General features: G+C 40.1%; 2 protein-coding genes across 4 annotated transcripts; both read right to left on the minus strand.

Annotated features, from left to right (window-relative positions):
• Positions 1-11,701: 11,701 nt before the first annotated feature.
• LOC139556368 (uncharacterized) lies at positions 11,702-16,803 on the minus strand. 3 transcript variants are annotated; one of them, XM_071370267.1, is made up of 5 exons: positions 15,308-16,803; positions 12,827-12,846; positions 12,485-12,658; positions 12,179-12,357; positions 11,702-12,081 (listed from the first exon to the last, which is right to left on the minus strand). In XM_071370267.1, exons 1-5 carry the CDS (start codon positions 15,505-15,507, stop codon positions 11,998-12,000), a joined length of 657 nt encoding a protein of 218 aa, XP_071226368.1. In that variant the 5' UTR covers positions 15,508-16,803; the 3' UTR covers positions 11,702-11,997. The 3 variants fall into 3 exon arrangements, with proteins under 3 accessions (XP_071226368.1, XP_071226367.1, XP_071226369.1); XM_071370266.1 differs by having other exon boundaries at positions 11,703-12,081; positions 12,179-12,381; XM_071370268.1 differs by lacking the exon at positions 15,308-16,803 and adding an exon at positions 13,525-13,637 and having other exon boundaries at positions 11,706-12,081; positions 12,179-12,381.
• A 135-nt stretch (positions 16,804-16,938) lies between these two features.
• On the minus strand, positions 16,939-18,942 carry LOC139556370 (uncharacterized). Its single transcript, XM_071370269.1, has 5 exons — positions 18,776-18,942; positions 18,419-18,613; positions 18,067-18,272; positions 17,556-17,601; positions 16,939-17,316 (listed from the first exon to the last, which is right to left on the minus strand). The coding sequence occupies exons 1-5, from the start codon at positions 18,786-18,788 to the stop codon at positions 17,135-17,137; spliced, it is 642 nt and encodes a 213-aa protein (XP_071226370.1). The 5' UTR covers positions 18,789-18,942; the 3' UTR covers positions 16,939-17,134.
• Positions 18,943-22,329: the final 3,387 nt, after the last annotated feature.

Genomic DNA, 22,329 nt, shown 5'->3' on the forward strand with positions numbered 1-22,329 from the left:
TAGAGACTGTTTTCTATCCAATAGTAATAATAATATGCATATTGTAAGAGCAAAAATTGATTAAGAGGCCGTTTGAAAATTGGCACATATTTTCCAGTTTTTCAATACGCCCCCTGCAGCCATAACAAGTTAACTTCTTATGGCTGCAGGGGCAGTATTGAATAGCTTGGATGAAAGGTGCACAGAGGTGCCCAGAGTAAACGGCCTGCTCCTCAGTCATAGTTGCTAATATATGCATATTACTATTAGTGTTGGATAGAAAACACTCTGAAGTTTCTAAAACTGTTTGAATTATGTCTGTGAGTATAACAGAACTCATATGGCAGGCAAAAACCTGAGAAAAAATCCAAACGGGAAGTGGGAATTCAAACGGGAAGCTGGTCGATTTTCAAGCAAGATCCTATTGAAATCACAGCGAGATATGGATGAGTTTGCACTTCCTACGGCTTCCACTAGATGTCAACAGTCTGTAGAACCTTGTCTGATGCCTCTACTGTGAAGGGGGGCATAATGAGAAAGGAATTAGTCAGGTCTGCCATGACCTGACCATGCTCTGACCATGCGCATTCACATGAGAGGGAGCTCTGTTCCATCGCACATCTGAAGTCAATGGTATTCTCCGGTTGGAACGTTATTCAAGATTTATGTTTTAAACATTCTAAAGATTGATTCAATACATCGTTTGACATGTTTCTACTGACTGTTACGGAACTTTTGGACATTTCGTCAGCTTTTAGTGAACGCGCTTCCTGGCGTTGGATTTGTTTACCAAACACGCTAACGAAAATAGCTATTTGGACACAAATGATGGACATTACCGAACCAAACAAACATTTATTGTGGGAGTCCTGGGAGTGCATTCCGACGAAGATCAGCAAAGGTAAGGGAAGATTTATAATGCTTTTTATGAGTTTTGTTGACTGCACAATTTGGCGGGTAACTGTATGGCTTGCTTTTGTGGCTGAACGCTGTTTTCAGATTATTGAATATTGTGTTTTGCTTTTTGAAATCTGACACCGGTTGCATTAAGAACAAGTGTATCTTTAATTCCATGTAAAACATGTATCTTTCATCAAAGTTTATGATGAGTATTTCTGTTATCTGACGTGGCTCTCTGCAATTTCTCCTGATATTTTGGAGGCATTTCTGAACATGGCACCAATGTAAACTGAGGTTTTTGGATATAAATATGATTCCAAGAACACAGGATGAGATGTTACTATCCTTTGTGCAAGCACTTCCAAGAGTTCATGAACAGTGAGACTGGTGAAATTTGGGGAGCGCATCGTCAGTAGTGTACCTTTTGTTCCTAGGGTATTTCGGCCTTTCACACTATACACCCTCCCCAAAGGCGGCCAGCGACAGGGTGATCAATCCTACGCTTGCGTCCCATTCCCAATTAGTCATAGGAGTTGCCTTGTTGTTGATAGCCAACATCCCATGGGACTATGCATGGCAGGGGCGTCTTCCTCCCTGAGTCAAGCATTGTTGACCGCATACCTCCTGGCCCTCTCACTTCGGGGCCCAGCTGGGGTCTTTCCTCTTCATCCAGAGCCATTGACTGCTGCCTTCTGCCGCCTCTGATACAGCTTTGATTGCCGAACGCTGGCTCTGGCCCTTAATTCCCAGGTCTCTAAGCAGTCTGGTTGTAGATGTTGCCACAAAACCTCTGCAGCCCACCTCCACTGGTCGGACTTCTGTGTTCCAGCCATGATGCCGTGCTTCGGCAGCTAGATCGGCATAGCGCAGATGTTTTCGCTCATAAGCCTCATCTACTGAGTCCTCCCAGGGTACTGTGAGCTCAATGATGAAGACCTTCTTGAGCGAATGGGACCAGAGCACCATGTCAGGTCTTAGGGTGGTGGTTGCGATCTCCGGAGGAAACACAAGTTGCCGGCCAATGTCAGCTAGCATTTTCCAGTCGCGGGCCAAGCGCAGCTGGTCTCGCTCTAATGGTGTAGAGCCGCTCTTCGGCGGTTTAGCCCCTTCGCGGACAAAGGTCGTCCGTAAGGGGTGTGATGCTGCTGGGGGTGGTAGGGAGTTGGTGGCAGCTCGCTTGTCCTCCAAGGCGGACGCAAGGTTTTTAAGGACTTGGTTGTGACGCCAAGTGTAGCGTCCTTGGGTGAGGCTTGTTTTACACCCTGTGAGAATGTGCCTGAGGTTGGCTGGCATGGAACAGAGGGCACAGTCCGGATCTTCACCATACCATTGGTGAAGATTAACTGGTGTTGGAAGGACGTCATATGTTGCTCTGATGGAAAAGCTCAACCGCCTCGCTTCCATGGCCCACAGATCCTTCCAGCTGATCTTCCTCTTCTCCACACTGTCCCATCGAGTCCACTGTCCCTGTTTGGCAAGAGAGACTGCCTTGGCCCACCTTGCAGCCTCCTCCTGATGGCGTACTTCCTGCACTACCATCTTCCGCCGCTCTGGTGCAGTGGCCTTACTCCAAGCAGCACGGCTAGTTAGCCCAAGGCCTCCTCTCCCTTGCTGAACATGACCCACAATGTCAGCATGTCTGAGGGCTGCTGGTGCCTCCTGGACTGCTTCTCCTGGCCTCCATTTGCGCCCAGTTGCCAAGGTCGGCGCGTTGTTGCTCACCACTGGGTCTCGAGATTCATTCAGTGTCATCTGGAGCCTGGGTTTTGCACACTTGAATTCCTCTGTTAGACTGGTGACTGGTGAATATGAACTTAATCGAACAAGACATATATGTATTGTGTAACATGAAATCCTATTAGTGTCATCTGATGAAGATCATCAAAGGTTAGTGATTAATTTTATCTCTATTTGTGCTTTTTGTGACTCCCCACTTTGGCTGGAAAAATGGCAGAATTTTTCTGTGAGTTGGTGGTGCTTTTGCTAACATAATCGTTTGTGGTGCTTTTGCTGAAAAGCCTATTTGAAATCGGACATTTTGGTGGGATTAACAACAAGATTACCTTAAAAATGGTATAAGATACATGTATGTTTGAGGAATTTTAATTATGAGATTTCTGTTGTTTGAATTTGGCGCCCTGCACTTTCACTGGCTGTTGTTATATCGATCCCGTTAACGGGATTGCAGCCATAAGAAGTTTTTAAGGTGCCTCTTGGCAAACTCCAAGTGGGCATTTGTGCATTTTACTGAGGAGTGGCTTCCGTCTTGCCACTCTAACATAAAGGCCTGATTGGTGGAGTGCTGCAGAGATGGTTGTCCTTCTGGACGGTTCTTCCTTCTCAACAGAGGAACTCTAGAGCTCTGTCAGAGTGACCTTTGGGTCTTGGTCACCTCCCTGACCAAGGCCCTTTTTCCCCGATTGCTCAGTTTGGCCAGCTCTAGGAAGAGTCTTGGTGGTTCCAAACTTCTTCAATTTAAGAATGATGGAGGCCACTGTGTTCTTGGGGACTTTCAATGCTGCAGAAATGTTTTGTTACCCTTCCCCAGATCTGTGCCTCAACACAATCCTGTATCGGAGCTCTACGGACAATTCCTTTGACCTCATGACTTGTTTTTTTCCAAATCATGTCTAATCAATTGAATGTACCACATGTGGACTCCAATCAAGTTGTAGAAACAGCTCAAGGGTGATCAATGGAAACAGGATGCACCTGAGCTCATTTTCGAGTCTCATAGCAAAGGGTCTGAATACTTATGTAAGTAAGGTATTTCTGTTTGTACTTTTTAACAAATTAGCAAACATTTCTAAAAACCTGTGTTCATTTTGTCGTTATGGGGTATCGTGTATAGATTGTTTATTTTTATTTTTTATTTAATCCATTTTAGAATAAGGCTGTAACATAAGAAAATGTGGATAAAGTCAAGGGGTCTGAATACTTTCCGAAGGCACTGTCTGTATTTCCTGTATGTATGTATTTCACTCAATCTAAAGCATAGACTTTGAATATGACATAGTCAGATTTTAGTTTGGAGAAATTACTTAACGGACTATTGGTGAAATGCATGTTGTCAATATAGGATGAATGAAATGAATGATTGATGATTTACATTTTTATTTTGGGTAGTAATGCAAGCGACCGTTACTGAAATACTAGCTTTTTATTTTTTGATTGGTGATTCAGTAATGATCATCTATTTTATTTTGAGTGTATAATGCGAGCGACCATTATTAATGCTAGTTGTTTTGGTTTTGGAGAGGTGGTTATAATACTCATCTCTTCTATTTTATTTTGAGTTGTAATGTGAAGAGACCATTACTGTAACACTAGTTAATTTCTTTAGGAGAGGTGGTTCAGAGATAATAATCACCTATTTTTTATTTTGTAATTCAGAGATACTAGTTATTTTGGTTTTGGAGAGGTGGTTCAGCGTTAATCATATATTTTATTTTGGGTTGTAATGCGGGCGACCATTACATAAATACTAGTTATTTCTTATTTTGTAGTGTTTATTTTGAAGAGGTACCCAGTGAATGAGTTGAGTTGTTTATGAATAGTGGTAATTCTGTGTGAGATTTACCAAGTGAATGAGTTGAGTTGTTTATGTATAGTGTGTTGTATGTTTCATTGTTTGGTTGTCTGTGGATTATGGCAGGGTTTATTGGGTAATGGCCCAATAGTGGAATAAAAAGTTAGGAGTAGGACAGAAATTTGAATAGAAGGTTAAAAGTATTTGTTCATATATTGTTACTTTGTATCACCACCAGGGGGCACTGGTGTATAACATATTACTACCACTCTACACCCTTAAGATATAACATTAGGAACTAAATATATATATATATTTCACCTTTATTTAACCAAGTAGGCTAGTTAAAAACAAGTTCTCATTTGCAACTGCGACCTGGCCAAGATAAAGCAAAGCAGTTTGACACATACAACAACACAAAGTTACACATGGAATAAACAAACATACAATCAATAATACAGTATAAAAATATATATACAGCATGTGCAAATGAGGTAGGATAAGAGAGTTAAGACAATAAATAGGCCATGGTGGAAAAGTAATTACAATATAGCAATTAAACACTGGAATGGTAGGATGTGCAGAAGATGAATGTGCAAGTTGAGATACTGGGGTGCAAAGGAGCAAGATAAGTAAATAAATAACAGTATGGGGATGAGGTAGATTGAATGGGCTATTTACAGATGGGCTATGTACAGGTGCAGTGATCTGTGAGCTTCTCTGACAGCTGGTGCTTAAAGCTAGTGAGGGAGGTAAGAGTCTCCAGCTTTAGTGATTTTTGCAGTCTGCCATGCGGGTTTCCCTGTGAGGCCCGTGTGTGACATATATTTGAGTTTAGTAGAACCAATTACTATCTATAGCCTGGATTAAGTGAGAATAGAATTAGGATTACAGTATCACCCATTGTTATTTAACACACACTGAAAGAAGATAGAGGAGAATTTATAAAGGCATATTCCTACACATTACACCCACTTTAGAATAACCCTATAGAAATTGGAAAACACAGTACACGCAGACTATCTAAATAAAAAAAAGCCAGAGCACCATGGAACAGTCAAACCAGAATGAGGAGATAGGAGCAATGAAACCTGTCACACATGTTGAATATATGCAAAAGAAGTTTACTGCAGTGGAATTTACTTTTCACTTTTAAGAAATGGCATGTCTGGACAAAGATGGCAGGAGAAAATAGATATCCAATGGCTGGAGATGTTGTGTTGACAGGAATAAAACCTACAATAACTTCCCCTGTTTGTATCTGCAACTCAGGGAATGTGGATGTAGGAAACACCACTAATTGCCTGTCTTACACAGGCCTAAAAACAGATACCAGTAGTTTTGATGTACTGGATGGGCAACAATTAATAAGCTTATGGGCATGTGCTGTCTCAGATAGAGATGGCAGCCCAACGTAATCTGTCCAGGTGCAAGAGTAGTAGTAAAGGGTAATGGGATTAACAATTTGACATACTCCATGCAGGCCCTTACTAATTTGATAGTACAGGGTTTTACTCAGTTGTCACTAAATGTGCGAATTTGAAAGCAGTAGTGACCAGAGACGAAATGGCACATATTGGCTAAAGACAGAGGGGCCTACAGGTCCCTTGGAATAAACGATGAGGATTACTGTGTCATGTTGCTTCCTGACTCCTCTGACAACATGACAGCTATTATAAACGACCTGGCTAAATTAGGATGTACTCTGTGAAAAGCTGACAACATCATCTTTGACCAAATTGGACACTGGTTTAATGGTGTATTTGGAAACGTGATGGGTAAGGTAATGCTGTTTAGGTCTGCCATGATTGTTCCACTCCTGGTTGGACTACTGTGTTTTGCTGTTGCTTTATGAATAATAAAGTGCTTGGCTAGAAAGACTGTTGAACATTTGGGGATTATGGGACACATGTATGTTGGGGTGGTCACAAGAAAGGAGCAAACTTACCTAATGTGGTAGAGGGAAGATATGGGAGATACTAGAGCTTGTCGTGTATATATGGGTCAACTGAGAGAAGAGTATAGTGATAGGAGAAACTATGATAAAGGGAATTTTAGTGTGTTAGACTTACAGCAACAGGTGACAGGTGTAAACATTTCCAGGATAGGAGAAGGCATGGGAGCACCTTTTGGATGGATGTGGGTATGCAGTGAAAAGTGGTATCTCACTTTACCTTCTGGATGGGGGGGGGGTGTTGTTATTTGGGGAGAACAGAAATGTACATGTTAAGAATTCCGGTCACCGATCTTTTCAATGAGACAGGTAAAACCAACTCTGGGGTACTGCAGCGTGTCAAATGACTCATCCCAGACAATCAGGAAGCCTATGGTCATGTCCTACACCTGGGTGAGATTTTGGTATGTCAATCATACCGTCCTGGGGTGTGGCTGTCCTAGGAAAGTGGGTAAACAATTGAACCTATTCTTTACAGGCCCATATGAATTTAACAATCCGAGGATTTAGCCAACTCTCATTAGATGTCCAAAATCTGAAAGCAGTCGTCAGCCGCCATGAGTTGGCTTTAGATGATCTTTTGGCGAAGGAAGGAGGACACTGTAACGTACTAGGTATTATTGATCCTAAAAATTGTGTTATGCTCCTCCCTGACTCCTTTGAGAATATGACTGCAATACTTGATAAGATTGCTGATCTTAGTAAAACTCTCTCAAAATCTGAAAAATCTGTTTTTGACAAAATTGGTGACGAGTTTAATGCTGAATTTGGAAATGTGATGGGAAAAGTTATGTTGACTCTGTTTTCATTGTTTATTCCTATACTTGTGGGAGGTTTGGTGATTTTGGTTACTGTTTATATTTGAAAGAAAATGACTGTAACTGCTCATGAACATGCTGGAATGATGGTGTTGGTGGAAGCTCATACAAATCATGCTGAAAATGATACTGGTACATTTCTGGTTTCTCTTAATCCCATTGTTTAATCAACTCGTGTGGTTTCTCCCAGGACTCAAGAGGAAATGGGAGTATAGACAGACTCACCCCACCCCCACCAGCATTCCAGGAACCTCAGGAGTTGTTTCTCACTTTAGCAGGCCATCCCTGGGATCAAATGAATCCAGGGGATTTGCCTAATCTATTTGACTTCAGAGGAGAATATTATGATTGAAGCTGTGAGACTAATTAGTCTCAAAGGGGGAAATGTCAGGAGTTCACCTAGGGGTCCTGATTGGGGCTGTACCAAATGGTTGATGTATTAGAATAATTGATTATGCTTATGTTGTATTAATAGAAGGGGAGGGGTTATAAAACCAGATTAACAATATATATACATTATGAGGTTTTAATATTGTTCCACAGTTGTTTTCTAGTTCTCTCTCTCTGCCTCTTATAAAGAGACCCCTCTGAGAAATGTGTGACTGAGACAGAACTCTGCAGGGGAGCGTAGGAGATAAGACTAGTCAGACATTCCACTATAAATCAACTTGGACATTTACTGCTAAGCTTTTAGATAACACACTAAAAGCCTTGTTTATATAGCTTTGTAGGCATGGTTTCGGTCTCATGAGTAGAAGATAATGATGTAGGCAGTGACATCACAAGGGCTGGACTTCGGGTTTGATGAAATAACATGGGACCTTTTCTTTGATGCAGAACTTACTCGGAAACATGCGTGCTATGTTCCTGATTGTCAACTTCTGTCTGCAATTGCATTAATAAAGGTTTTTGACTGATTTAATGAAAGATATTGTCATAATGCTAATTCCACCAATGAGCCAATGATTGACAAGGAAACAGGAACGAACTCTAACAGGGGCTGAAGGGAGGGGTTCGCCCAGGGAGCCATACAAGGTAGAACCACCATTGGGCGCAGGTGTTGGTAACTGGTCAGCCACTAAACCCCCTAAACTGCTCATTGGGCGCTGCACTGCGGCTGCTAAAGCCTCTCCAACCTTGTGTGTATGTGTGTGTGTATATGGGGGGATTTGGATAAAAGCAGAAGACACATTTCCATCTCACAGCGACAAATAAAGTATATCATCTAATCAATGGGGTAATGAAAGAGTTGGAACGTCCCAAAGATTACGTTTAGAATTTTCCACCCCAGATTACATTATGATTAAATTAAATGCAACACAGTGAACAATAGTTATTGACCTCAAATAATACTTGAAGAAAGAAGGGTTGCCTACGCTCCTTTAAAAATACATGCAGCTGACACAAATTGACCCTCCCTCAGATGTGTTAATTCATTTTTATCAAAAGGTACAATCTGAGATATTCAATGCTGTTGAATAGTCCTTTTAACAGGCCCCTTGTCACACCCTGATCTGTTTCACCTGTCTTTGTGAGTGTCTCCACCCCCTCCATCTTCCCCAATATCCCCTGTGTATTTATACCTGTCTTCTCGGTTTGTCTGTTGCCAGTTCGTTTTGTTCATTCAGACCTACCAGCGGTTTCCCCCTTGCTCCTGTCCTGTCTATAGTGCCCGTTTCCTAGTTTTCCCGGTTTTGACCTTTCTGCCTGCTCTGAGCCTGCCTACAGTCCTGTACCTTTGCCCCACTACTCTGGATTACCGACCTCTGCCTGCCCTGATTCTGAGCCTGCCTGCCGTCCTGTACCTTTGCCTGCCTGTGTTCAATTGAATACACTTTTGTTACTTCAACATTGTCTGAACCTGGGTCTTACCTTCAAACCTGATATCTATTGATTCTTGAATAATATCTTATATGCCACGTGGACTTAGTAGGTTACAGCTGTTGATGTGAGAGTAGTTATATTTCTCTTTATTCCACACCCAAGTGCCAGGGCTGCCATTGGGCCAAAACACTTCAAGATAATGTGGTAATGCAACAACAACAAAAATACAATTTCAGCTATATTGAAATGCCACATGATTATGATCAACCCTGTGTTTGCAAAATCACAGTATGTAGCAGTATAAAGTATATTATTTATATACAAACCACCGGTCAAAAGTTTTAGAACACCTACTCATTCAAGGGTTTTTCTTTATTTGTACTATTTTCTACATTTCAGAATAATAGTGAAGACATCAAAACTATGACATAACACATATGGAATCATGTAGTAACCAAAAAAGGGTTAAACAAAATCAAAATATATTTTATATTTGAGATTCTTCAAATAGCAACCCTTTGCTTTGATGACAGCTTTGCACACTCTTGGCATTCTCTCAACAAACTTCATGAAGTAGTCACCTGGTATGCATTTTAGATAATTAACAGGTGTGCCATCTTAAAAGTTAATTTGTGGAATTTCTTTCCTTCTTAATGTGTTTGAGCCAATCAGTTGTGTTGTGACTAGGTGGGGGGTATACAGAAGATAGCCCTATTTGGTAAAATACCTAGTCCATATTATGGCAAGAACAGCTCAAATAAGCAAAGAGAAATGACAGTCCATCATTACTTTAAGACATGAAGGTCAGTCAATACGGAGCATTTCAAGAACTTTGAAAGTTTCTTCAAGTGCAGTCGCAAAAACCATCAAGCACTATGATGAAACTGGCTCTCATGAGGACTGCAACAGGAAATGAAGACCCAGAGTTACCTGTGCTGCAGAGGATATGTTCATTAGAGTTACCAGCCACAGAAATTGCAGCCCAAATAAATGCTTCAACAGAGTTCAAGTAACAGACACATCTCAACATCAACTGTTCAGATGAGACTGCGTAAATCAGGCCTTCATGGTCAAATTGCTGCAAAGAAACCACTACTAAAGGACACCAATAAGAAGAGACTTGCTTGGGCCAAGAAACAAGAGCAATGGACATTAGACCGATGGAAATGTATCCTTTGACCTGGAGTCCAAATTGGAGATTTTTGGTTCCAACCGCCGTGTCTTTGTGAGACGCAGTGTGGGTAAATGGATGATCTCCGCATGTGTGGTTCCCACTGTAAAGCATGGAGGAGGAGGTGTTATGGTGTGGGGGTGCTTTGCTGGTGACACTGTCTGTGATTTATTTAGAATTCAAGGCACACTTAACCAGCATTGCTACCACAGCATTCTGCAGCGATACACCATCCCATCTGGTTTGGGCTCAGTGGGACTATCATTTGTTTTTCAACAGGACAATGACCCAACACACCTCCAAGCTGTGTAAGGAAGGAGAGTGATGGAGTGCTGCATCAGATGGCCTGGCCTCCACAATCCCTCGACCTCAACCAAATTGAGATGGTTTGGGATAAGTCGGACTGCAGAGTGAAGGAAAAGCAGCCAACAAGTGCTCAGCATATGTGGGAACTCCTTCGACTGTTAGAAAAGCATTCCAGGTGAAGCTGGTTGAGAGAATGCCAGTGTGCAAAGCTATCATCAAGGCAAAGGTTGGCTACTTTGAATTATTTCAAAACATTTAATATATTTTGATTTGTTTAACACTTTTTTGGTTACTACATGATTCCATATGTGTTATTTCAAAGTTAAAGTCTTCACTATTATTCTACAATGTAGAAAATAGCAAAAATATTGAAAAACACTTGAATGTAGGTGTTCTAAAACTGTTGGCAGGTAGTGTATATTTATTTATACTCCCATCAAAAGTTGTCTCAAGCATTATATTACATTATCTTTATACTTATCCACATTAATGGAGTTCATTATTAAGCAATTTTGACAAAACACACTTTAGTTGTTCCAGACTCACTCAGGCTATAAGTGCATATTCTAACGCTTATAGTTAGTTATATTTCTAGGGTTAAATTGTCAAATGTTTTGACTATGAATAGACATTTTTCAAAATCAGACTTCAATCCACAACTTAAAGGCTGGGGAGCAATGTGCTTCATCTTAATTTTGCACTTCATGATCGCAAACAGGCACTTCATCTGTTGCAGTGGTTGAGGTAAGACTCGGCCACTCTGGCCAAGCCACCCATTGCCAACCTAAAGAAACAAAACCACATCAGATTTTACTGACAGTATCTTGTCCTGATATAAATCTAATATCCTGCAGCTTTATGAGAGTCAGGCCCTTGTTGTGTCATCCTAAATCCTAAACATCCATTGAATATGTTTTTTATTAAAGGGATACTTTGAAATTTTGGCAAAGAGACCCTTTATCTACTTCCCCAGTGTCAGATTAACTCGTGGATACTATTTTTATGTCTCTGCGTGCAGTTTGAAGGAAGTTGTTAACTAGCGCTAGTGCAATTGCTAACTAGCGTTAGCGCAATGACTGGAAGGCTATGGGTATCTACTAGCATGCTAGCAGATACCCATAGACTTAGTTATTTTGCTAATGCTAGTCAGCATTGGCTCGTGAAACTACGTCTAACTTCCTTCATACTGGACACAGAGACATAAAAATCATATCCACACGTTCATCTGACTCTGGGGGGAGTAGATAAATGGCCTCATTGCCAAAACCCCGAAGTATCCCTTTAATCTTCCTGTTATTCATAAAAGCAATGTCAGCATCATTGTTTTCTTCACACGGTAAACACCCAGGCACAATTAACAGTTAGTACAACTAGGAGCTAGTGTGGTATCAGTTTGCAGAATTCAATTTTGATTACTGATGCTAACATAACATTTGAAATTGTACTTTCATCTTATCTTGATGTGATATTGATTTGACCTGTGTTCATGTAAAGAATAATATCAATTAATACACTTTCATGAAGTTAGAACTGACTTAAACAATTGGTAAACTTCAGTTGAGAACTGCCAGATACGAGGGTCAACGAAAGAAACTGCAATCTGTGAAAAAATAAGAAATAAAAACTGGTTCTCCTTGTATAAAATGTGTTCTATAGAGTCACATTGTATTTAAAAGAGTGTACAAATTATAGAATACCTCAGGATGTATATTAAGCTTCTTCAGAATCTCTTTGACTGCTGCTTCATTGCGATGACACTCCAATAGTCCCTGGCTCTCATGGAAGAGACAGTCCACTGTGAGTATTACATCACCTCTGGTCACTAGTCTGCTGCTGTCAGGTACAGTGTAGTCTGGGTTGAAGGTGTGATGCAGTACTACTAGAATGACAGGTTTACCAGCTGTCAAAAGGAAAATAAAATACACTTCACCTCATTACCATTTTATTTTGTTTGCCGTTTCCAATTAATTTTGGATGGATTGACCCTGCCCTGACTAGATTACCAGGAATCTGCTGCAGTGCTGCTTCAATATCAGTCCCAGCACGAGAGACGATGGGACAGAAAGCCATGATGACATCACTCTCCTCTTGTAACATCACTTCAGTGAAGCCTCCTCCAAGTTGTCTCATAAACTTGCCAGTGGTGATGGTGTAGTACTTCATCAACCTTGGCACCTCTGTTTTGTAATGGACAAAAAAGAGAAAAGTCAAGTATAGACCCTAAAAATAAAAGTACCAATGTTTTGGTTTAGATCACTGCCCAGACAACTATAAGCCTAACCTAAGATCTGGCCTGAAACATTATTTAAATAAGTGGTAGGTCTGTGTCATGTTAAAATAATTACCTCTGCGTTCTACTGTGGATCTGTAAGGGAAGTGAACACGGAACAAATATGTATTAACATGAAACAGACAATAAAATACATATATTACTGTATAATATAACAACCAGTGTGCAGACAATGTAAATATTTCAAGTCGTCTTTCACTTTCACTGACATGACATATCCCTCTGAGATAAGATATGCGGTCTCAATCCCAACACCCCTCTGTCCTTTATTTGAAGATGTGATACAGGAAACAAGAAAGTGAATTGCTGACATCTATTTTACACCAATATAAATAGCATCATAAACCCCATTATATGTTATTGTCTGCACCAGTAGCCTATACACACCACATCAATTTTACTTATTCAGAAAGCATAGTGGTGTTAAATAAGATAACTCAATGAAAGGTGAACAATGAGCAATGCATGAGTTTTCAGACAGGGGCACTGCTAAGAACAACTAATCTGATACATAATGATCTCATTTAACAAGCAGACTAATTCTAAAGTTTTGACCAAATATTGAACAAAGAGCTGATCTGATTGTCCAAAAGACCAATTAGTGGAAAAACATAAAAATCAATTTGGAAATTATTATCAGTCTTCAATGTTAAAGTCTGGATATCAATTGAACAAAAACTACACAGATCAGATCCGCCTTTAACTGTATCATGTGTCAGTTAGTGCTGAATGTAAAGAGGAACATTGACTTACTGAACCATAATGGTGTGTGAATTCCTTTGGAAGATGACTATTGAAAGACAATCTGACTACCTTCTTTGATGCCCAGAGGAATGTGAAACATAGCTTGATGGAAAAGAGGAGGAGAGATGGTTTTATCAGAAACAGTTTCACTTTCATATTCAAGAGACACTATAGTAGGCTTTTAAAACTGCAGCATCACCTGTTTTCTCATCTGGCATTTAGTTAAATATTGGCATGCCCTAGTTAACCATTAGCCTGTGAAACAACCTTAAAAGCCTTTACGACATTCATTGTAAAAGTAAAAGTATAACTTGTCACCAACGCTATGAGTATTATTCATACAGAAATCACATCCAGTATTGTTAGACACTGTCATTGGACCAGCTACAAGGCTTGGGGGCCATGTGGGGGAATGCATATAGGGTAGAAGTAGCTGATCTGGAATCTGTTTTGCGTCTGCTCAACACAAAACCTGTTCCTACTGGTTGGCCGCAAGAAACTGCCCCGTTTACAGTTGTGGTGAATGAGATGAGAATCTCATTTGTTGTCTCCACAAAGAGGGCGTTTCAGGAATGAAGTAATATCAAAGAAGGTATGCAATATGGAGAATTGATACTGTTGTGTTTATCTTTGCCAGAAGATACTGACTACAGCTACGCTTGTTTACACTGCGTACACTGAGGTCAGAACGTGAAAATGGTTATATCAAGACACCGTGAAGCCAGAGGCAGATATTGGTCAGAAAACGTACCTCAATGCAGGGATGGGATACAGTATGCCAAATAACTTCCCTTTTCGTCCTCATGATAGCTACCTGAAGCCACAGAAGCCGTTATGGAATGGCACGTAGCGTTGAACAACAAAGGAGCTGATTGGCTGACATTGCCATTCTAAATGGCTGTGGTGGCTACTGCTAGGGCAGTTTTCTGTAAAACTAGCAGTATTTCAATCTTCTCAATTAATCAGTGTAGAAAAGGTAACATTTTGAGTACAGTGGCATATACTAGGATTGTGCCGAGTAGTCGGACAAAATGAGTATCACCACTGATATGGGCAATTTTCTGTATAACTCAGCTGGCTGTCTGTAAAAATAAGGGCGGGCTGTACGTTGATCCTGCTGCTCTGATTGGATAGAGTGAAGCTGTATTTCTCCAGCCACTTTCTTCATAATTTCACCCTATCAGTTTTCCTTGCATGTTTTTGGTCTGATCATTTAGATTCAGGGGTGGTCGGTGTCCCGTTTAAGATTATTTTTTAATGAGCAAGGCACATATTGGATGACTGTAATTCATATTCCATTCACCCAGCTCAATGTAACATCGATAGGTGTAGGCAACAACATTATACTAGAATTTCCACTGTACCCATCATGAGGTTGCTACAACCTAGCCTATGAATAACATTTTACAATAACGTAGGTGCACCCCTGATCACACGCAAACACAGTTCACTTTCATAACAGCATGATCCCTTTGCAAGTTGTATATATAATTCCTTTTTGCAACCATTTACGCACTCTCCTCCTCTCACCTTTACCATTTACTTGTGGACTTCAGTGCACAAAACATCAGCTGTCTCTGACCAGGAGAAAAACCTTTCCAAGCCAAACCTTCATATCATGACCGCTAAACATACCCTACATCACTGTCAAGTCATAGTCAACGAGAACTACTAGAACTAACGCATTAGGAAACCAGCTACAATCATGCAGTACAGTGTACAGTCAAAAAGCAATTCTGCAGTTACACTGGCGGGCCTTGGTGGCAATAAATTAATAAAACCAAAAGCTTACCTCGACTTGAAGAGTTCCAATGTTGGATAGCTGTCACGACGTCGGCCGAAGTTTGTCCCTCTCCTTGTTCGGGAGGTCGACGTCACCGACCTTCTAGTCATCACTGATCCATTTTCCATTGGTTTGTATTGTCTTCCATCACACCTGGTTCCAATCCCATCAATTACATGTTGTGTATTTAACCCTCTGTTTCCCCTCATGTCCTTGTCAGTGATTGTTTATTGTAAGTGTATGTGTACATCTGTACTAGTGTGCGTCGGGTTATTGTCACGATCGCGTGGAGAGACGGACAAAGGCGGAGCGTGATTGGAGTTCCACATCTTTATTAAGTGAAACTTAAAACAAACAAACAACGACCGTACAGTACTGAGGCGCTACATGCACTCTCTCAAAAACAATATCCCACAAAGCAGGTGGGAACAGGGAACCCTTAAGTATGATCCCCAATTAGAGACAACGAACATCAGCTGCCTCTAATTGGAACCATACCAAGAGCACCAACATAGAAATATATCACCTAGAACACCCCTAGTCACGCCCTGACCTACTACACCATAGAGAACCAAGGGCTCTCTATGGTCAGGGCGTGACAGTTATGTTACCCATTGATTTTTATTATTATGTTTTCGGGTGGGTTTTTGTAAATAAACTGCGCCGTTGGAAACACAGTTATTTCTCTCCTGCGTCTGACTTCTCTGCCGCCAGTTCACACCCTTACAATAGCCATAGCCAGATAGCTAACATAGCATCCCTCTCTGTTTGAGCCGGGTGTTTGAGTAGGCTAAACTAAGGGTGATTGACCATCATCTTGAACTTCTTCCATTTTCGAATAATTGCGCCAACAGTTGTTGCCTTCTCACCAAGCTGCTTGCCTATTGTCCTGTAGCCCATCCCAGCCTTGTGCAGGTCTACAATTGTATCCCTGATGTCCTTACACAGCTCTCTGGTCTTGGCCATTGTGGAGAGGTTGGAGTCTGTTTGATTGAGTGTGTGGACAGGTGTCTTTTATACAGGTAACGAGTTCAAACAGGTGCAGTTAATACAGGTAATGAGTGGAGAACAGGAGGGCTTCTTAAAAAAAAACTAACAGGTCTGTGAGAGTTGGAATTCTTACTGGTTGATAGGTGATCAAATACTTATGTCATGCAATAAAATGCAAATTAATTACTTAAAAATCATACAATGTGATTTTCTGGATTTTTGTTTTAGATTCCGTCTCTCACAGTTGAAGTGTACCTATGATAAAAATGACAGACCTCTACATGCTTTGTAAGTTGGAAAACCTGCAAAATCGGCAGTGTATCAAATACTTCTTCTCCCCACTGTATATATATTTACTTTTGGATTCTCATTTTTCAGGGGGTGCGGCAGCACACCCAGTACGCCTACTTCCTGCGGCTATGCATAGCTGTAGTTTTAGTTTATGGTTGACGCAGCTTGTTTGCCTTTAGCCAATCAGCGTTTCTCAACGAGTGCAAACTGGTATTTACGACTTCACAACTGGTAAATAGCACCTTCCCAATTGGTTATCAACGCATTATCTCTCCTACCCCAATACAGGTTCATGTTCTTAATATCCAAATATAATGATGACTATTTGTGCTTCATCAATGGCTCACTCATTAAGCAACTGAATTTCAATTACTTTAATATTTAAAAGAAGGGCAGTCAAAGCAGAATAAAGTGACAACACAGAATATACAATCAGAGTAGGCCTACAATATTACATGAGCATCGTGCAATCTTAAACTAATACACTATCTTGATTGATAGAGGTAGGTAGAGTAGGTGCTTTATTAGGCTTTATTCATTATTTTTAATGCACAATTAAGTCAGTTTATCTGTGTTGTTTGTGTAATTTCCACAGTTTATTCCTCTATTGCTGTTTAGACCTACTTGCTCTGTTTCCATTAGGTTATTCCTGAAATAAACAATCAAAAATACCACCAAACACAAAAGAACAAGAAAAATAATGGGCCCAACAAATGCAAATGGTGATCTCTGGCAACCTGTAAGATAGTAGTAAACATAAAAGCTGTATGTTAGTTAGCTACAGTAAAGTACAATTATCACAATACAGTCTATGTTTCTGAAATGCAAACAATATAACCTCTATAAAAACATGTCATAATTACCAACAACTACATATATGGATTATATAGTTATTAGTTATGAATATAACGTGTATATAAGCAACTGTAAATAGTGTAATGTTGTAGAATTTAGTTTTAATTAATGATGGACTTACAACGCCTGTCTGCCCTGGTGCAATCAAGGATACTGGAACACACCATCTGGAAATTAAAACAATCGGAAAAAGACACATTGGCTTCAGAACCTTCAGAATAGTATGGAGGTTGTACTGTATATTTACTACATTACAAGCAACAAGTAGACCTCTGAATAGGACTTTGACCAACAATACAAAAGCTGAAGAAATCATGACAAAAATAGGACCTGCTTTAAAAAAAATCCCAATACGAACATTGGTTGAGAGGGTATAATGCAGTATAATGCTGATGTATTTTGTCATTTGCATTGGTTTGTCATACCATGAGCAGACCCATACAGACAGATCCAGATTCAGTTTGTCAAAGAATTCAAGATTAGTCTAATAAAAAGTCTAATAAAATGTTTCAGTTAAAATGTCTGCTTTTGCATGTATTGTTTTGCTAACCAGCTGAGTCTGGTTTGTGTGTCCAATTCATGAATGATCATGAATGAATGACGGATATACACATAGAACATGGGTGAACTACCTTTGGCTTCATGTTCAGCAGGTTCAGAATGTTACCAACTGCTGCTTTGTTGCGAGGACAGTTCAGTAGTCCTCCCTGACTCTCATGGAACAGACAGTCCACTGTGAGTATTACATCACTTCTGGTCACTAGTCTGCTGCTGTCAGGGACAGTGCACTCTGGGTTAAAAAAGTGATGCAGGACTACCAGAATGACATCTTTACCAGCTGTCAAAAGAATCAGGGACAAACAAAGCATTTATTCATGTCATTAGCCACCTGATACATGTCCTATCTAGATCAACTCTGATATGGAGATAGAAGAGATAGAATTGACAGTAGGATAGTTTGAGGATACTTTGGGGGTTGGCTACCTGGAATCTGCTGCAGTGCTGCCTCAATATCAGTACCAGCAGGAGAGACGATGGGACAGAAAGCCATGATGACATCACTCTGCTCTGGTGACATCACTTCAGTGAAGCCTCCTCCAAGTTGTCTCATAAACTGGATATGAGAATCCATAGTCTTGCCAGTGGTGATGGTGTAGTACTTCATCAACCTTGGCACCTCTGTTTTGTAATGGATAAAAAGAGAAAAGTATAAACCCTAAAAATAAAAGTAGCAATGTTTTGGTTTAGATCACTGCCCAGACATCTATTAGCCCAACCTAAGATCTGGCCTTAAACATTATTTAAATAAGTTGTAGGTCAGTGTCCTGTTAAAATAATTACCTCTGCGTTCCATTGTGGATATGTAAGGGGAGTGAACAGGGAAAAAAATATGTATTAATCATGTAACAGACAATAAAATACATATATTACTGTATAATATAACAACCAGTGTGCAGACAGTGTAAATATTTCAAGTCATCTTTCACTTTCATTCTGACTATGACATATCCCTCTGAGATAAGCTATGCAGTCTCCCACCCACCTCCCCTCTTGCCTTTATTTGACCATGTGATCTACAGGAAACAAGAAAGTGAATTGCTCACATCTATTTTACACCCATATAATTAGCGTCATAAACCCCATTATATGTTATTGTCTGCACCAGTAGCCTATACACACCACATCAATTTTACTTATTCAGAAAGCATAGTGGTGTTAAATAAGATAACTCAATGAAGGGTGAAAAATTAGCAATGCATGAGTTTTCAGACAGGTGATCTCCTAAGAACAACTAATCTGCAACATAATGGCTGCATTTACAAAGGCAGACCAAATCTGAAGTTTTGACCAATTATTGAAATAAGAACTGATCTGATTGTTCAAAATACCTGTTAGTGGATAAAGATTAGTATTGTGTTGCTTGTGCCTATCAATTTTGAAATGATTATCAGTTTTCTGTTGTTTAAGTCTGGATATCAATTGAACAAACAATACACAGATCAGATCCTCCTTTATCTGTATCATGTGTCAGTTAGTGCTGAATGTAAAGAGGAAAATTGACTTACTGAACCATAATGGTGTGTGAATTCCTTTGGAAGATGACTATTGAAAGACAATCTGACTACCTTCTATGATGCCCAGAGGAGAGTGAAACAGTACACAGCTTGATGGAAAAGAGGAGGAGAGATGGTTTTATCAGAAACAGTTTCACTTTCATATTCAAGAGACACTATAGTAGACTTTTAAAACTGCAGCATCACCTGTTTTCTCATCTGGCATTCAACTGGCCGTAGTTAACCATTAGCCTCTAAAACAACCTAAAAAGTCTCTATAACATTCATTGTAAAAGGAAAAAAGGAAAAACTAACATAACTTGTCACCAATGCAATGAGTAATATTCATACAGAAATCACATCCAGTATTGTTAATTAGACACTGTCTCTGGACCAGCTTGTGGCTTGGGGGCCATGTGGGGAAATGCATGTAGGGTAGAAGTAGCTGATCTGGAATCTGCATCTGCTCAACACATCCTGTTCCTACTGGTTGGCTGCAAGAAACTGCCCCGTTTACAGTTGTGGTGAATGCGATGAGAATCTTGTTTGTTGTATCCACAAAGAGGGGGTTTCGGGAATGAAGTAATCTCAAAGAAGGTATGCAATATGTAGAATTAATACTGTAGTGTTTGTCTTTGCCAGAAGATACTGACTACAGCTACGCTTGTTTACACTGCCTACACTGAGGTCGGAACGCAATCATGGTTATGTCAAGACACCATGGAGCGAGTGGCAGATATTGATCAGAAAACGTACCTCAACGCAGGGATGGGATATGCTACTGTACTCCAAATGTTACCTATATCCACATTGCTCTATCGAGAAGATTGAAATACTGCTAGTTTTCCAGAAAAACTTCCCTTTTCGTCCTCATGCTAGCTACCAGTAGCCACAGCAGCCAGTGTGGAAACGGTAAAATTGAGTACAGTGGCATATATTACAGGTGTGCCAAATAGTCTGACAAAATGAGTATCATAATAGATATGGGAAATTTTCTGGATACGATTATTGTCAAACTACTTTTTCTAATTATCCATGATAAAAAATAAATAATAATATACGAGTGCCATCACGCATCGTTCTCATGTCAGTCAATCAGGTGCAAGGTTCTACGTGGTCTAAATATGTCACGCCCTGACCATAGAGAGCCCTTGTCTCTCTATGGTGTAGTAGGTCAGTGCGTGACTAGGGGGTGTTCTAGTTAAAATGTTCTATGTTGGTGTTTTGTATGGTTCCCAATTAGAGGCAGCTGGTAATCGTTGCCTCTAATTGGGGATCATATTTAAGTAGCCATTTTTCCCACCTGTGTTTGTGGGATATTGTTTGTGTTTGGGCACTACGTCTTCACATTCTTTGTAAGTTTTGTTGTTTTGTTTCTAGTTTCACTTTGTATTAAAAAGATGTGGAACTCAATGCACGCTGCGCCTTGGTCCGCTCATTTTGAAGTTCGTGACAAAATAACTAAACTGGCTGTCTTTAAAGAGGGGGGGGGGGGGGCTGTACTTGATCCTGCTGCTCTGATTGGAAAGAGTGAAGCTGTATGTCTCCAGCCACTTGCTTCATAATTTCACCCTATCAGTTGTCCTCGCATGTTTTTTTCGGTCTGATCATTTAGATTTAATTGGTGCCATTTAAGATGAGGGAGGATTACTCTTTTTTTATAAGCATGGCAGCATATTGGATGACTGTCATTCATATTCCATTTACCCAGCTCAATGTAACTTCGATAGGTTTAGGCTACAAGTTGATACTCAAATGTTCACTGTACCCATCATGAGGTTTCTCCAACCTAGCCTATGAATAAAATGTTACAATAACGTAGGTGTAGCCCTGATCACACGCAAACACAGTTCACTTTCATAACAGCCACATGAAAACAACATGATCCCTTTGCTCGTTGTATATATAATTCCTTCCCGCAACTATCTACGCACTCTCCTCCTCTCACCTTTACCATTTACTTGTGGACTTGAGTGCACAAATCCTCAGCTGTCTGTGACCAGGCGAAAAACTATAAATTATTTGGTGACGTGAATATATTTTGTATAGTTTTATCTGAAAATATTAACTTTTAATTTTTCACTATTCTTATTTAATTCATTGAGGAGGATGGTCCTCTCCTTCCTCCTCTGAGGAGCATCCACTGTTTAGATTGCTACTGCCTGCTACTTTGATAAATCTCATGGCGAGGATGTTTTCTATCAAGCTATTAATCTACCGATTCACCCTCCCGGATCCGGGATCCTCCTCATCAGAAACGCAGACTAGCATAGCCTAGCCTTGCGCCACAGGGATATCATATAATATAATTTCATGAAATCACAAGTCCAATACAGCAAATGAAAGATAAACATCTTGTGAATCCAGCCAACATGTCCGATTTTTAAAATGTTTTACAGCGAAAACACAATATATATTTATGTTAGCTCACCACAATAGCCAAACACACAACGCCATTTTTTCACCGCTAACATAGCTTTCACAAAACCCACAAATAGAGATAAAATTAATCACTAACCTTTGAACAACTTCATCAGATGACAGTCTTATAACATCATGTTATACAATACATTTATGTTTTGTTCGAAAACTTGCATATTTATAGCTACAAATCGTGGTTTTACATTGTGAATACGGCGCCAAAATGCACCAAATTGTCCGGAGATATTTTGGACAGTCACGTAATCTAACCAAAAAACTCATCATAAACTTTGCTAAATAATACATGTTGTACAGCAAATGAAAGATACACTGGTTCTTAAAACCTGTTGGGGACCAGGGGGTGCTATTTTCACTTTTGGGGAAAATCATATGATTTTTAAACGGCCTCGTACTCAATTC

This window comes from Salvelinus alpinus, chromosome 27 (assembly GCF_045679555.1).
Source record: "Salvelinus alpinus chromosome 27, SLU_Salpinus.1, whole genome shotgun sequence".
Taxonomy (NCBI): domain Eukaryota; kingdom Metazoa; phylum Chordata; class Actinopteri; order Salmoniformes; family Salmonidae; genus Salvelinus; species Salvelinus alpinus.

Coding starts and splice junctions, on each gene's coding strand:
- LOC139556368 (XM_071370266.1), bottom strand. CDS start 15,507: ATGAGGGGAAACAGAGGGTTAAATACACAACATGTAATTGATGGGATT. Junction 12,659..12,826: donor ATCCACAGTAGAACGCAGAG/GTAATTATTTTA, acceptor ATTACAAAACAG/AGGTGCCAAGGTTGATGAAG. Junction 12,382..12,484: donor AGCACTGCAGCAGATTCCTG/GTAATCTAGTCA, acceptor TCCTTTTGACAG/CTGGTAAACCTGTCATTCTA.
- LOC139556370 (XM_071370269.1), bottom strand. Junction 18,273..18,418: donor AGCACTGCAGCAGATTCCAG/GTAGCCAACCCC, acceptor TTCTTTTGACAG/CTGGTAAAGATGTCATTCTG. Junction 17,602..18,066: donor TGCTGAACATGAAGCCAAAG/GTAGTTCACCCA, acceptor TTTAATTTCCAG/ATGGTGTGTTCCAGTATCCT.